This window comes from Hemibagrus wyckioides, linkage group LG23 (genome assembly GCF_019097595.1).
Source record: "Hemibagrus wyckioides isolate EC202008001 linkage group LG23, SWU_Hwy_1.0, whole genome shotgun sequence".
Classification (NCBI taxonomy): domain Eukaryota; kingdom Metazoa; phylum Chordata; class Actinopteri; order Siluriformes; family Bagridae; genus Hemibagrus; species Hemibagrus wyckioides.
The window spans coordinates 965,624-984,853 of NC_080732.1; the positions used below are offsets into that span (position 1 = coordinate 965,624).

General features: G+C 39.3%; 1 protein-coding gene across 1 annotated transcript in view; it reads left to right on the top strand.

Moving 5' to 3' along the window:
* The window catches only part of adgrg2a (adhesion G protein-coupled receptor G2a), a 37,197-nt gene that overhangs the window by 16,592 nt on the left and 1,375 nt on the right, over positions 1 to 19,230 (top strand). The window contains exons 14-27 of the mRNA XM_058376141.1: positions 26 to 14,862; positions 15,440 to 15,662; positions 15,758 to 15,914; positions 16,181 to 16,333; positions 16,418 to 16,537; positions 16,619 to 16,664; positions 16,808 to 16,911; positions 17,087 to 17,211; positions 17,307 to 17,578; positions 17,660 to 17,759; positions 17,851 to 18,134; positions 18,231 to 18,332; positions 18,436 to 18,579; positions 19,109 to 19,230. The exon at positions 19,109 to 19,230 is cut by the window's right edge and continues 1,375 nt beyond it. Of these exons, the coding sequence (XP_058232124.1) occupies positions 26 to 14,862; positions 15,440 to 15,662; positions 15,758 to 15,914; positions 16,181 to 16,333; positions 16,418 to 16,537; positions 16,619 to 16,664; positions 16,808 to 16,911; positions 17,087 to 17,211; positions 17,307 to 17,578; positions 17,660 to 17,759; positions 17,851 to 18,134; positions 18,231 to 18,332; positions 18,436 to 18,579; positions 19,109 to 19,176 (16,735 nt within the window). The 3' untranslated portion in view covers positions 19,177 to 19,230. The remainder of the gene's footprint in view (positions 1 to 25; positions 14,863 to 15,439; positions 15,663 to 15,757; positions 15,915 to 16,180; positions 16,334 to 16,417; positions 16,538 to 16,618; positions 16,665 to 16,807; positions 16,912 to 17,086; positions 17,212 to 17,306; positions 17,579 to 17,659; positions 17,760 to 17,850; positions 18,135 to 18,230; positions 18,333 to 18,435; positions 18,580 to 19,108) is intronic.

The following is a 19,230-nucleotide window of genomic DNA, read 5'->3' on the forward strand; positions in this document are numbered from 1 at the left end:
GTATTATTGTTGTTTTTCCCCACAGCTCTCAAGGTCAAGTGCAGTATCTACAGTTAAATGAGAGCTGTCAGTTTTCATCAACAAATGGTTCAATTTCAGAGACAAACACCACAGCACCATCATTCAGTAACAGTACAAATACAAACACTAGGTCAAACACGAAAAACACCACATTACCAACATTCAATAGCAGTACAAGTACAAACACTAATACAGACACAACAAACACCAGTAACACTACAAACACAAACACTAATACAGACACAACAAACACCAGTATCACTACAAATACAAACACTCCTCCAGACACAACAAACACCAGTAGCACTACAAATACTCCTCCAGACACAACAAACACCAGTAACACTACAAATACAAACACTCCTCCAGACACAACAAACACTACTACAGACACGACAAACACCAGTAACACTACAAATACGGAGACTCCTCCAAACACAACAACTACCAGTAACACTACAAATACAAACACTTCTCCAAACACAACAAACACCAGTAACACTACAAATACGGACACTCCTCCAGACACAACAAACACCAGTAACACTACAAATACAAACACTACTCCAGACACAACAAACACCAGTAACACCACAAACACTCCTTCAGACACAACAAACACCAGCAACACTACATATACAAATACTCCTCCCAACACAACAAACACCAGTAACACTACAAATACAAACACTCCTCCAGACACAATAAACACCAGTAACACTACAAATACTACTACAGACACAACAAACACCAGTAACACTACAAATACTACTACAGACGCAACAAACACCAGTAACACTACAAATGCCACCACAGACACTGCAGACACCAGTAACACTACAAATACAAATACTCCCCCAGACACAACAAACACCAGTAACACTACAAATACAAACACTCCTCCAGACACAATAAACACCAGTAACATTACAAATACTACTACAGACACAACAAACACCAGTAACACTACAAATGCCACCACAGACACTGCAGACACCAGTAACACTACAAATACAAATACTCCCCCAGACACAACAAACACCAGTAACACTACAAATACGGACAGTCCTCCAGACACAACAAACACCAGTAACACTACAAATACAAACACTCCTCCAGACACAACATACACCAGTAACACCACAAACACTCCTCCAGACACAACAAACACCAGCAACACTACAAATACAAACACTCCTCCAGAGACGACAAACACCAGTAACACTACAAGTACAAACACTTCTCCAGACACAACAAACACCAGTAACACTACAAATACGGAGACTCCTCCAGACACAACAAGTACCAGTAACACTACAAATACAAACACTTCTCCAAACACAACAAACACCAGTAACACTACAAATACAAACACTACTACAGACACAACAAACACCAGTAACACTACAAATACAAACACTCCTCCAGACACAACAAACACCAGTAACACTACAAATACAAACACTCCTCCAGACACAACAAGTACCAGTAACACTACAAATACAAACACTACTCCAAACACAACAAACACCAGTAACACTACAAATACAAACACTCCTCCAGAGACAACAAACACCAGTAACACTACAAATACAAACACTACTACAGACATGACAAACACCAGTAACACTACAAATACGGAGACTCCTCCAGACACAACAAGCACCAGTAACACTACAAATACAAACACGACTACAGACCCAACAAACACCAATAACACTACAAATACGGAGACTCCTCCAGACACAACAAACACCAGTAACACTACAAATACAAACACGACTACAGACCCAACAAACACCAGTAACACTACAAATAGAAACACTACTACAGACATGACAAACACCAGTAACACTACAAATACGGAGACTCCTCCAGACACAACAAACACCAGTAACACTACAAATACAAACACGACTACAGACCCAACAAACACCAGTAACACTACAAATACAAACACTACTACAGACATGACAAACACCAGTAACACTACAAATACGGAGACTCCTCCAGACACAACAAACACCAGTAACACTACAAATACAAACACTACTACAGACATGACAAACACCAGTAACACTACAAATATAAACACTCCTCCAGACACAACACACACCAGTAACACCACAAACACTCCTCCAGACACAACAAACACCAGCAACACTACAAATACAAACACTCCTCCAGAGACGACAAACACCAGTAACACTACAAGTACAAACACTTCTCCAGACACAACAAACACCAGTAACACTACAAATACGGAGACTCCTCCAGACACAACAAGTACCAGTAACACTACAAATACAAACACTTCTCCAAACACAACAAACACCAGTAACACTACAAATACAAACACTACTACAGACACAACAAACACCAGTAACACTACAAATACAAACACTCCTCCAAACACAACAAACACCAGTAACACTACAAATACAAACACTCCTCCAGAGACAACAAACACCAGTAACACTACAAATACAAACACTACTACAGACATGACAAACACCAGTAACACTACAAATACGGAGACTCCTCCAGACACAACAAGCACCAGTAACACTACAAATACAAACACGACTACAGACCCAACAAACACCAATAACACTACAAATACGGAGACTCCTCCAGACACAACAAACACCAGTAACACTACAAATACAAACACGACTACAGACCCAACAAACACCAGTAACACTACAAATAGAAACACTACTACAGACATGACAAACACCAGTAACACTACAAATACGGAGACTCCTCCAGACACAACAAACACCAGTAACACTACAAATACAAACACGACTACAGACCCAACAAACACCAGTAACACTACAAATACAAACACTACTACAGACATGACAAACACCAGTAACACTACAAATACGGAGACTCCTCCAGACACAACAAACACCAGTAACACTACAAATACAAACACTAATACAGACCCTGCAATCACCAGTAACACTACAAATAGAAACACTACAAATACGGACACTTCTCCAGACACAACAAACATCAGTAACACTACAAATACAAATACTCCTCCAGACACAACAATCACCAGTAACACTACAAATACAAACACTACCACAGACCCAACAAACACCAGTAACACTACAAATAGAAACACTACAAATACAAACACTTCTCCAGGCACAACAAACACCAGTAACACTACAAATAGAAACACTACAAATACGGACACTTCTCCAGACACAACAAACATCAGTAACACTACAAATACAAATACTCCTCCAGACACAACAATCACCAGTAACACTACAAATACAAACACTACCACAGACCCAACAAACACCAGTAACACTACAAATAGAAACACTACAAATACAAACACTTCTCCAGGCACAACAAACACCAGTAACACTACAAATAGAAACACTACAAATACGGACACTTCTCCAGACACAACAAACATCAGTAACACTACAAATACAAATACTCCTCCAGACACAACAATCACCAGTAACACTACAAATACAAACACTACCACAGACCCAACAAACACCAGTAACACTACAAATAGAAACACTACAAATACAAACACTTCTCCAGGCACAACAAACACCAGTAACACTACAAATAGAAACACTACAAATACAAACACTTCTCCAGACACAACAAACATCAGTAACACTACAAATACAAACACTACTACAGACACAACAATCACCAGTAACACTACAAATACAAACACTACCACAGACCAAACAAACACCAGTAACACTACAAATACAAACACGACTACAGACCCTGCAATCACCAGTAACACTACAAATACAAACACGACTACAGACACAACAAATAACAGTAACACTACAAATACAAACACTACTACAGACATGACAAACAACCGTAACACTACAAATACAAACACGACTACAGACACAACAAACAACAGTAACACTACAAATACAAACACGACTACAGACACAACAAACAACAGTAACACTACAAATACAAACACTACTACAGACCTGACAAACACCAGTAATACTACAAATACAAACACGACTACAGACCCAACAAACAACAGTAACACTACAAATACAAACACGACTACAGACACAACAAACAACAGTAACACTACAAATACAAACACAACTACAGACACAACAAACAACAGTAACACTACAAATACAAACGCGACTACAGACACAACAAACAACAGTAACACTACAAATACAAACACGACTACAGACACAACAAACAACAGTAACACTACAAATACAAACACGATGACAGACACAACAAACAACAGTAACACTACAAATACAAACACTACTACAGACACAACAAACAACAGTAACACTACAAATACAAACACGACTACAGACACAACAAACAACAGTAACACTACAAATACAAACACTACTACAGATACAACAAACACCAGTAACACTACAAGTACAAACACTACTACAGACACTGCAATCACCAGTAACACTACAAACAGAAACACTACTACAGCCGCGACAAACACCAGTAACACTACAAATACAAACACTACTACAGACATGACAAACACCAGTAACACTACAAATACAGACACTCCTCCAGACACAACAAACACCAGTAACACTACAAATACAAACACTACTAGAGACACAACAAACAACAGTAACACTACAAATACAAACACTACTACAGACACAACAAACAACAGTAACACTACAAATACAAACACTACTACAGACATGACAATCACCAGTAACACTACAAATACAGACACTCCTCCAGACACGACAAACACCAGTAACACTACAAATACAAACACTACTACAGACCCAACAAACACCAGTAACACTACAAATACAAACACTACTACAGACATGACAAACACCAGTAACACTACAAATACAAACACTACTACAAACATGACAAACACCAGTAACACTACAAATAGAAACACTACTACAGACAATGCAATCACCAGTAACACTACAAATACAAACACTACTACAGACATGACAAACACCAGTAACACTACAAATAGAAACACTACTACAGACAATGCAATCACCAGTAACACTACAAATACAAACACTACTACAGACATGACAAACACCAGTAACACTACAAATACAAACACTACTACAGACATGACAAACACCAGTAACACTACAAATACAAACACTACTACAGACCCAACAAACACCAGTAACACTACAAATACAAACACTACTACAGACATGACAAACACCAGTAACACTACAAATACAAACACTACTACAGACCCAACAAACACCAGTAACACTACAAATACAAACACTACTACAGACCCAACAAACACCAGTAACACTACAAATAGAAACACTACTACAGACATGACAAACACCAGTAACACTACAAATACAAACACTACTACAGACCCAACAAACACCAGTAACACTACAAATAGAAACACTACTACAGACATGACAAACACCAGTAACACTACAAATACAAACACTACTACAGACCCAACAAACACCAGTAACACTACAAATATAAACACTACTACAGACACAACAAACACCAGTAACACTACAAATACAAACACTACTACAGACACTGCAATCACCAGTAACACTACAAATACAAACACTACTACAGACACTGCAATCACCAGTAACACTACAAATACAAACAATACTACAGACACTGCAATCACCAGTAACACTACAAATACAAACACGACTACAGACACAACAAACACCAGTAACACTGCAAATACAAGCACGACTACAGACACTGCAATCACCAGTAACACTACAAATATAAACACTACTACAGACCCAACAAACACCAATAACACTACAAATACAAGCACGACTACATACACAACAAACACCAGTAACACTACAAATACAAACACTAATACAGACACTGCAATCACCAGTAACACTACAAATACAAACACTACTACAGACACTGCAATCACCAGTAACACTACAAATACAAACACTACTACACACATGACAAACACCAGTAACACTACAAATACAAGCACGACTACATACACAACAAACACCAGTAACACTACAAATACAAACACTAATACAGACACTGCAATCACCAGTAACACTACAAATACAAACACTACTACAGACACAGCAATCACCAGTAACACTACAAATACAAACACTACTACAGACCCTGCAATCAACAGTAACACTACAAATACAAACACTACTACAGACACTGCAATCACCAGTAACACTACAAATACAAACACTACTACAGACCCTGCAATCAACAGTAACACTACAAATACAAACACTACTACAGACAGTGCAATCACCAGTAACACTACAAATACAAACACTACTACAGACATGACAAACACCAGTAACACTACAAATACAAACACTACTACAGACACTGCAATCACCAGTAACACTACAAATACAAACACTACTACAGACACTGCAATCACCAGTAACACTACAAATATAACCACTACTACAGACACAGCAATCACCAGTAACACTACAAATACAAACACTACTACAGACATGACAAACACCAGTAACACTACAAATACAAACACTACTACAGACACTGCAATCACCAGTAACACTACAAATACAAACACAACTACAGACATGACAAACACCAGTAACACTACAAATACAAACACTACTACAGACATGACAAACACCAGTAACACTACAAATATAAACACTACTACAGACACTGCAATCACCAGTAACACTACAAATACAAACACTACTACAGACCCAACAAACACCAGTAACACTACAAATAGAAACACTACTACAGACCCAACAAACACCAGTAACACTACAAATACAAACACGACTACAGACACTGCAATCACCAGTAACACTACAAATACAAACACTACTACAGACACTGCAATCACCAGTAACACCACAAATATAACCACTACTACAGACACAGCAATCACCAGTAACACTACAAATAGAAACACTACTACAGACACTGCAATCACCAGTAACACTACAAATACAAACACTACTACAGACATGACAAACACCAGTAACACTACAAATACAAATACTACTACAGACATGACAAACACCAGTAACACTACAAATATAACCACTACTACAGACCCAACAAACACCAGTAACACTACAAATACAAACACGACTACAGACACAACAAACACCAGTAACACTACAAGTACAAATACTACTACAGACACTGCAATCACCAGTAACACTACAAATAGAAACACTACTACAGACCCAACAATCACCAGTAACACTACAAGTACAAACACGACTACAGACCCAACAATCACCAGTAACACTACAAGTACAAACACTACTACAGACCCTGCAATCACCAGTAACACTACAAATACAAACACTACTACAGACCCTGCAATCACCAGTAACACTACAAATACAAACACGACTACAGACGCAACAAACACCAGTAACACTACAAATACAAACACGACTACAGACCCAACAAACACCAGTAACACTACAAATACAAACACGACTACAGACCCAACAAACACCAGTAACACTACAAATACAAGCACGACTACAGACCCAACAAACACCAGTAACACTACAAATACAAACACTACTACAGACACTGCAATCACCAGTAACACTACAAATATAAACACTACTACAGACCCTGCAATCACCAGTAACACTACAAATACAAACAATACTACAGACACTGCAATCACCAGTAACACTACAAATAGAAACACTACTACAGACCCAACAAACACCAGTAACACTACAAATACAAACACGACTACAGACCCTGCAATCACCAGTAACACTACAAATACAAACACTACTACAGACACTGCAATCACCAGTAACACTACAAATAGAAACACTACTACAGACACTGCAATCACCAGTAACACTACAAATACAAACACTACTACAGACATGACAAACACCAGTAACACTACAAATACAAACACGACTACAGACCCTGCAATCACCAGTAACACTACAAATACAAACACTACTACAGAAACTGTAATCACCAGTAACACTACAAATAGAAACACTACTACAGACCCAACAAACACCAGTAACACTACAAATACAAACACGACTACAGACCCTGCAATCACCAGTAACACTACAAATACAAACACTACTACAGACACTGCAATCACCAGTAACACTACAAATACAAACACTACTACACACATGACAAACACCAGTAACACTACAAATATAACCACTTCTACAGACACAGCAATCACCAGTAACACTACAAATACAAACACTACTACAGACACTGCAATCACCAGTAACACTACAAATACAAACACAACTACAGACATGACAAACACCAGTAACACTACAAATACAAACACTACTACAGACATGACAAACACCAGTAACACTACAAATATAAACACTACTACAGACACTGCAATCACCAGTAACACTACAAATAGAAACACTACTACAGACCCAACAAACACCAGTAACACTACAAATACAAACACGACTACAGACCCTGCAATCACCAGTAACACTACAAATACAAACACTACTACAGACCCAACAAACACCAGTAACACTACAAATAGAAACACTACTACAGACCCAACAAACACCAGTAACACTACAAATACAAACACGACTACAGACACTGCAATCACCAGTAACACTACAAATACAAACACTACTACAGACACTGCAATCACCAGTAACACTACAAATACAAACACTACTACACACATGACAAACACCAGTAACACTACAAATACAAACACTACTACAGACACTGCAATCACCAGTAACACCACAAATATAACCACTACTACAGACACAGCAATCACCAGTAACACTACAAATACAAACACTACTACAGACATGACAAACACCAGTAACACTACAAATACAAATACTAGTACAGACATGACAAACACCAGTAACACTACAAATATAACCACTACTACAGACCCAACAAACACCAGTAACACTACAAATACAAACACGACTACAGACCCTGCAATCACCAGTAACACTACAAATACAAACACTACTACAGACACTGCAATCACCAGTAACACTACAAATACAAACACTACTACAGACACTGCAATCACCAGTAACACTACAAATACAAACACAACTACAGACATGACAAACACCAGTAACACTACAAATATAACCACTTCTACAGACACAACAAACACCAGTAACACTACAAGTACAAATACTACTACAGACACTGCAATCACCAGTAACACTACAAATAGACACAATACTACAGACCCAACAATCACCAGTAACACTACAAATACAAACACTACTACAGACCCTGCAATCACCAGTAACACTACAAATACAAACACTACTACAGACACTGCAATCACCAGTAACACTACAAATACAAACACGACTACAGACGCAACAAACACCAGTAACACTACAAATACAAACACGACTACAGACCCAACAAACACCAGTAACACTACAAATACAAACACGATTACAGACCCAACAAACACCAGTAACACTACAAATACAAGCACGACTACAGACCCAACAAACACCAGTAACACTACAAATACAAACACTACTACAGACACTGCAATCACCAGTAACACTACAAATACAAACACTACTACAGACCCTGCAATCACCAGTAACACTACAAATACAAACACGACTACAGACGCAACAAACACCAGTAACACTACAAATACAAACACGACTACAGACCCAACAAACACCAGTAACACTACAAATACAAACACGACTACAGACCCAACAAACACCAGTAACACTACAAATACAAGCACGACTACAGACCCAACAAACACCAGTAACACTACAAATACAAACACTACTACAGACACTGCAATCACCAGTAACACTACAAATACAAACACGACTACAGACCCAACAAACACCAGTAACACTACAAATACAAACACGACTACAGACCCAACAAACACCAGTAACACTACAAATACAAGCACGACTACAGACCCAACAAACACCAGTAACACTACAAATACAAACACTACTACAGACACTGCAATCACCAGTAACACTACAAATACAAACACTACTACAGACCCTGCAATCACCAGTAACACTACAAATACAAACACGACTACAGACGCAACAAACACCAGTAACACTACAAATACAAACACGACTACAGACCCAACAAACACCAGTAACACTACAAATACAAACACGACTACAGACCCAACAAACACCAGTAACACTACAAATACAAGCACGACTACAGACCCAACAAACACCAGTAACACTACAAATACAAACACTACTACAGACACTGCAATCACCAGTAACACTACAAATACAAACACTACTACAGACCCTGCAATCACCAGTAACACTACAAATACAAACAATACTACAGACACTGCAATCACCAGTAACACTACAAATAGAAACACTACTACAGACCCAACAAACACCAGTAACACTACAAATACAAACACGACTACAGACCCTGCAATCACCAGTAACACTACAAATACAAACACTACTACAGACATGACAAACACCAGTAACACTACAAATACAAACACTACTACAGACACTGTAATCACCAGTAACACTACAAATAGAAACACTACTACAGACCCAACAAACACCAGTAACACTACAAATACAAACACGACTACCGACCCTGCAATCACCAGTAACACTACAAATACAAACACTACTACAGACACTGCAATCACCAGTAACACTACAAATACAAACACTACTACAGACCCTGCAATCACCAGTAACACTACAAATACAAACACGACTACAGACACTGCAATCACCAGTAACACTACAAATACAAACACGACTACAGACACTGCAATCACCAGTAACACTACAAATAGAAACACTACTACAGACCCAACAAACACCAGTAACACTACAAATACAAACACTACTACAGACCCTGCAATCACCAGTAACACTACAAATACAAACACGACTACAGACACTGCAATCACCAGTAACACTACAAATACAAACACTACTACAGACCCTGCAATCACCAGTAACACTACAAATACAAACACTACTACAGACACTGCAATCACCAGTAACACTACAAATACAAACTCGACTACAGACCCTGCAATCACCAGTAACACTACAAATACAAACACGACTACAGACCCAACAAACACCAGTAACACTACAAATACAAACTCGACTACAGACCCTGCAATCACCAGTAACACTACAAATACAAACACTACTACAGACCCTGCAATCACCAGTAACACTACAAATACAAACACTACTACAGACATGACAAACACCAGTAACACTACAGATACAAACACTACTACAAACCCAACAAACACTAGTAACATTACAAATACAAACACTACAGACCCAACAAACACCAGTAACACTACAAATACAAACACTACTACAAACCCAACAAACACTAGTAACATTACAAATACAAACACGACCACAGACCCAACAAACACCAGTAACACTACAAATACAAACACGACTACAGACCCAACAAACACCAGCAACACTACAAATACAAACACTACTACAGACCCAACAAACACCAGTAACACTACAAATACAAACACGACTACAGACCCAACAAACACCAGTAACACTACAAATACAAACACTACTACAGACCCAACAAACACCAGTAACACTACAAATACAAACACGACTACAGACCCTGCAATCACCAGTAACACTACAAATACAAACACGACTACAGACCCAACAAACACCAGTAACACTACAAATACAAACACGACTACAGACCCAACAAACACCAGTAACACTACAAATACAAACACGACTACAGACCCAATAAACACCAGTAACACTACAAATACAAACACTACTACAGACCCAACAAACACCAGTAACACTACAAATACAAACACTACTACAGACACTGCAATCACCAGTAACACTACAAATAGAAACACTACTACAGACCCAACAAACACCAGTAACACTACAAATACAAACACGACTACAGATACAACAAACACCAGTAACACTACAAATACAAACACAACTACAGACCCTGCAATCACCAGTAACACTACAAATACAAACACTACTACAGACCCTGCAATCACCAGTAACACTACAAATACAAACACTACTACAGACACTCTAATCACCAGTAACACTACAAATACAAACACTACTACAGACCCAACAAACACCAGTAACACTACAAATACAAACACGACTACAGACCCTGCAATCACCAGTAACACTACAAATACAAACACTACTACAGACACTGGAATCACCAGTAACACTACAAATACAAACACTACTACAGACCCAACAAACACCAGTAACACTACAAATACAAACACGACTACAGACCCTGCAATCACCAGTAACACTACAAATACAAACACTACTACAGACCCTGCAATCACCAGTAACACTACAAATACAAACACTACTACAGACACTGCAATCACCAGTAACACTACAAATAGAAATACTACTACAGACCCAACAAACACCAGTAACACTACAAGTACAAACACTACTACAGACATGACAAACACCAGTAACACTACAAATATAACCACTACTACAGACACTGCAATCACCAGTAACACTACAAATACAAACACTACTCCAGCCACGACAAACACCAGTAACACTACAAATACAAACACTCCTCCAGACACAACAAACACCAGTAACACTACAAGTACAAACACTACTACAGACATGACAAACACCAGTAACACTACAAATATAACCACTACTACAGACACTGCAATCACCAGTAACACTACAAATAGAAACACTACTACAGACCCAACAAACACCAGTAACACTACAAATACAAACACGACTACAGACACAACAAACACCAGTAACACTACAAATAGAAACAGTACTACAGACACGACAATCACCAGTAACACTACATATACAAACACTACTACAGACCCTGCAATCACCAGTAACACTACAAATACAAACACTACTACAGACATGACAAACACCAGTAACACTACAAATGCAAACACTACTACAGACCCAACAAACACCAGTAACACTACAAATACAAACACTACTACAGACACGACAATCACCAGTAACACTACAAATAAAAACACTACTACAGATACAACAAACACCAGTAACACTACAAATACAAACACTACTACAGATACAACAAACACCAGTAACACTACAAATACAGACACGACTACAGACCCAACAAACACCAGTAACACTACAAATACAAACTCTACTACAGACCCAACAAACACCAGTAACACTACAAATACAAACACTACTACAGACACTGCAATCACCAGTAACACTACAAATACAAACACTACTACAGACCCAACAAACACCAGTAACACTACAAATACAAACACTACTACAGACACTGCAATCACCAGTAACACTACAAATACAAACACTACTACAGACACTGCAATCACCAGTAACACTACAAATACAAACACTACTACAGACACTGCAATCACCAGTAACACTACAAATACAAACTCTACTACAGATACAACAAACACCAGTAACACTACAAATAGAAACACTACTACAGACACTGCAATCACCAGTAACACTACAAATACAAACACTACTACAGATACAACAAACACCAGTAACACTACAAATACAAACACTACTACAGACCCAACAAACACCAGTAACACTACAAATACAAACACTACTACAGACACGACAATCACCAGTAACACTACAAATAGAAACACTACTACAGATACAACAAACACCAGTAACACTACAAATACAAACACTACTACAGATACAACAAACACCAGTAACACTACAAATACAGACACGACTACAGACCCAACAAACACCAGTAACACTACAAATACAAACACTACTACAGACCCAACAAACACCAGTAACACTACAAATACAAACACTACTACAGACACTGCAATCACCAGTAACACTACAAATACAAACACTACTACAGACCCAACAATCACCAGTAACACTACAAATACAAACACTACTACAGACCCAACAAACACCAGTAACACTACAAATACAAACACTACTACAGACACTGCAAACACCACATCACCATCATTCAATAACAATACAAATACAAACACTACATCAGACATGATAAACACCACACCACCATCAATTAATAACAATACAAATGCAAACACTACACCAACAATAAATGTCACACATCCAAACAACACAACACCGGCCAGCACTACCCTTTCCCCAAAAACCACAGAACCCAACAACATAGATCATAACATCACAACACCGATCACACCTACCATTCTCCCAGTCATCACACAACCTAACGAAAAATATGTCTCGTCCACTACCCTGACAGAATCAAACACCACACTAGGTATCACAGACACAACAACAGAGATCACAACCATAGACTCCTCAACAATCACACAACCTACGGGAACATCAAGCTCGTATTTTACCATGACAGATCCAAACACTTCTCTCACTGTTACAGACACAACACCCGGTGATACAACACAGATAAACACCACCGAGCCAAACACCACAGCTTATACACTTAGCACCTTCACTACACACTATTTAAATCAAAGCACCACATCAAGCCCACTCAACGTTACACAGGTTACGACTAATATTACCTTAGATAGTTATACTATCTCCAATAATTTAACAGCACGTCCTCTCAATAGCACAGTCAGCCCCAGCAATCACACCAACTCCACCAGAATAACCTCCACTCCATCCAAGATTCTCAATACAACAGTGACAACAAACACCACTGCACAGGCCGGCCTGATTGCCACCACAAATGGAACCAGTACAACAGGTTAGTCAGTGACTTGCTTCAATTTGTTTGAGTCAAAATAACAGATTTAAGTCAGAAATAATGTATAAACACCACATGTACCATCGATTTTAGAGATCATTAACACTGAGGGTCTTTTCTACCTTTAGTTACCGAACCATAGAAGATAATACTAATTATATAATGATAATACTAATTACTAATACTTAAAAGCCATCTAATGTTCATAACCGGACATTAAGTGTCACTTCTGTACTTGTGTGCAGAGTTTAGGTAACAAAAAATGTACCTGTAATGTTTTTCTGACATTTGCATTAGAGAAATCATTTTTATATGTGGCTCATAAGCGAGCTCAATCAGACCTTAGAGTAACTAAAGATACTAAAAAAAAAACAATGGATAGAAGTTGTCAAAAAAAAACAAAAAACCACTAAAATATATTAAATATAACATACATAATGAATGTATTCAAACTAACAAAAGCTGTGTAGACCGGTCATGTTAGGCCATGAGATCCATAAACAGGAGAAATTCCTGAATTATTTCCAACATGTCCAGGATAAATGGATAAATGTCCATCTCTTACCTCGTGTTGCAGTGACCACAACAACAGTGAGCTCTCAGGTACTGGTTAATCAGTTTCTGAACCAGTCTCAGAATACATCCACTCTGAACTCATCTCAAGTGGACAACATGGTCAGGAATCTGGAGGATCTCCTCTCAGCACCAAACATCAGCCTGAATGTGTGTCAGGGTGCTTTGTCTGTCATCAACAATCTCCTCAATGCTCCTGCACAATCGTTGGCCTCCTCATCCAACCGGTAAGAGACACTAGAGAGCAGCGCCAATGACTAAGGAAAAATATATATCTAAGATTTTGGGTGGGTGGTGTCATTTATGGAGTCTTTTTTTTCAGCTTGATCAAGGTTGTGGATCAGCTGGCACTGAAATTGGTCATTCCGGACACGTCAGTAACAATAGCGTTGTCTTCACTTGCACTGGTGGTGACGAAGATCGATGGAACCAACTTTGCAGGAATGTCGTTTTCCATCAACAGCCCAACAGACATACTGGTGAGTGAGAGTTAGTTTGAATATGTAAAAGGCACGAGTTATTGCATCATAAAATATAAAATCTTCCAATCTACCAGTGCAGGTTATAGACCATGTACTTTAATTATGAATGTTTTATGTAAGATACTGAGTGATACACAGAGGAGTCACTATTACCACCTTACACTTAATATAAATATTAATATATTATTTTTTAGCCTTACCTTCTAGCATTAATCCTGCTGTGAAATTGCTCTGAGTGTTTGTGGGTGTGTGTTTGGTTCCAGATGAGAAGCAGGAGCAAGAGGTCTGAAGGAAGTTCATCTCCTCAGGGTTCCATCACTCTCCCCTCCTCTCTGACCAGCGGTCTGTCCCCAGAGCAGAAACAACAGGCATCTCGGCTTCAGTTCACCTTCTACCAAAAGAGCTCACTGTTTAAGGTGAGGAATATTTGTAGCCATGTACATAAATAAACACAACGAGACCCACGCCTTCTTCATCATACAATGTGTGAATTGTTGCAGAGCAATGACACTAAAAAGGCACTGGGCAGTCTCATCCTGGGAACCAGCGTGGCCAACCTGTCCATCCGAGACCTGAAGGACAATGTGGTGTTCTCTCTGAAGAACACGACCCCTATAGCGGTTCGTATCCTCTGGCTCATACGCAGCATCACAACGTTTACTGTCAGGTTTCTGATTTCTTTTTCTTCTGCATTTCCACAGCCAAAGGAAAATATAACTTGTGTTTTCTGGGACTTTAACCAAAATGGTGAGATACCTTCATTTAGGCTTTAGAACTGTACCAGTGCAGAGTGAAATGTGGATTCTTTATGCTTTTATAACACCATTAAAGCATTCAGAAGTGAGAGCTGTGGCTCGATCAGGTCGAATGATCCCTGTGATGTCTTGTAGATGGAAAAGGAGGATGGAACAATAGCGGATGTTTTCTTCTGAACAGCACAGATAACGAGTTGAAGTGTAGCTGCAACCACTTGACCAGCTTTGCGGTGCTAATGGTGAGCATTAATATGTCAGAACCAGCATCAAGTCTATTGGAAAGATCTGGAATTAAAGCTGAAATATCTGAAATAAACGAGAGATTATGGACAGATTTCTGTCTACTTTATTTCATTGACCCATGTTTGGTATCTAGATGCAGTTGTGTTTTTTTTTTACTTTTTCTTTGTAAAGGACATCTCCAGAGAGGTAATGACCAACAAACTGCAGGGCACCATCCTCACCTTCATTACATATATTGGATGTGGAATTTCTGCCATCTTCCTTGCCATCACTCTCCTTACCTACCTGGCCTTTGAGTGAGTCCAAAAAAAAAAAACTCAGTATTTTCGTCAAAGATTAAATGATTTATGAAGTCATGCTCCCTTTTTTCCTCTTCTTCTTATTTTCTCAGCAAAATCCGCAAAGACCTTCCATCCAAGATCCTCATCCAGCTGTGTTTTGCGCTTTTCCTGCTCAACATGGTCTTCCTGGTGGACTCGTGGCTAGCGCTCTACACCAATGCCGTGGGGCTCTGCATCTCCACCGCCTTCTTCCTGCACTACTTCCTGCTCGCCTCCTTCACGTGGGTGGGTCTGGAGGCTTTGCATCTCTACCTGAGTATCGTCAAGGTCTTCAAGAACTTTGTATCGCATTACATGCTGAAGTTCTCTCTGGCAGGATGGGGTGAGTTCCTACAGAGGACCAGATGTTGGAGTTGCATGTGGACGGTGGTTCATTAATGGTGTGTTTGACTGTGTGTTTCAGGGATACCTTTAATCGTAGTCATCATTGTGATCTCGGTGGATAAAAATAACTACGGCCTCATTGCATACGGAAAGTATGCCGACGGAAGCACAGATGATTTGTAAGTTGGAGCAAAATAATCTCAACATAATGGAGATGGGTTATTATTATGGGATGACATTTTTGATGACAAGCCTTGTTTTTCTTCTCAGCTGCTGGTTGAAGAACGATATCGCCTTCTATGTGTCAGTGGTGGCCTACTTCTGTGTGATCTTCCTGGCCAACATGATCATGTTCGTGGTGGTTTTGGTACAGCTGAGACGCATCAAACGGCAAAACCCACAAAATAACCAATACCGCAAAGGGTTCCAGGATCTCCGCAGCATTGCCGGTCTGGCCATCTTACTCGGCCTCACCTGGGGATTCGCTTTTTTTTCTTGGGGCGTGGTCAACCTAGCGTTTATGTACCTTTTCACCATCTTCAACTCCTTGCAAGGTGAGAGCTATGAGAACATCTTGCTTCCTCATCTACTTGAATAAGGAAGCATGCAAGAAGCATGACTTACTGTTTGTTCTTTTTGTTTGTCCGAAGGATTTTTCATCTTCGTCTTTCACTGTGCGGTAAAAGAGAGCGTCAGGAGACAATGGAGAATCTACCTATGCTGTGGCCGCTTCAGGCTAGCAGAAAACTCAGGTAAAGCTTCAGCCCTACATGCACAAGGGTGAAATCTGCAGTGGGCTAGGACATGATGTTTCTGTGGATCCTGTGGGGGTTCTAATGATTTGTTCCTGTGCAGATTGGAGTCGTGTAGCAACTCAACACACCAAGAAGAGTTCAGTCCTCACAGCCAACACGTCCCAGTCCTCTTACAACTGTTCAACTCCTTCAAGGAACTCGTCAATGAGTAACGACAGCCTGGGCTTTTCATCAAGCATAAACAGTCAGTTCTCTTTCAGTCAAATCCTACAGAAGCTCCTGATACCACTGTGCTTCCGGATTCCTGATTCTGATTCAGCTTCTATTAGAGCAGCTCTGACACATTAATAGTTATTGTTTCCATAGTAACAGCTTCTTCTCATTCTGTATATCAGACCCTCTGCATTAAAAAAAGGTCAAGTTCTTAAACAAGGTGTTTATTTACATTTCATTCAAAACACTGGAGTGGAGTGGACAAAGGGGTTTATGCTCCTTTGCAGTTTTTCTAAACAATGAGCCGCGTATTTTAATCTAAATAAGCTCGAGAGAGAGAGAGAGAGAGAGAGAGAGAGAGAAAGAGAAAGAGAGAGAGAGAAGCTGTTGAGAGAACGAGTGTTTAAAGCTGCTGTAAGTGAGAACAGTTTCCCAAACAGTAAATGTAACTATAAAAAGACAAAGTGACACAGAGTGATTTATTTCTGACACATTGTCCATATATGGTTCAGGAATCTGCATGTGTTTGATACGACCCGTTGTTTATTTCCATATTTCAGACTCGCTGGTGGACGACAGCGGGTTCGGATCTTCAGAGGAGTCCAACCGCCTCGTTCGCCGATTATAGCTGGAGCTCTGATATGAATGACAAGTGCCATGGTTTAACGACACAATCTGTGGA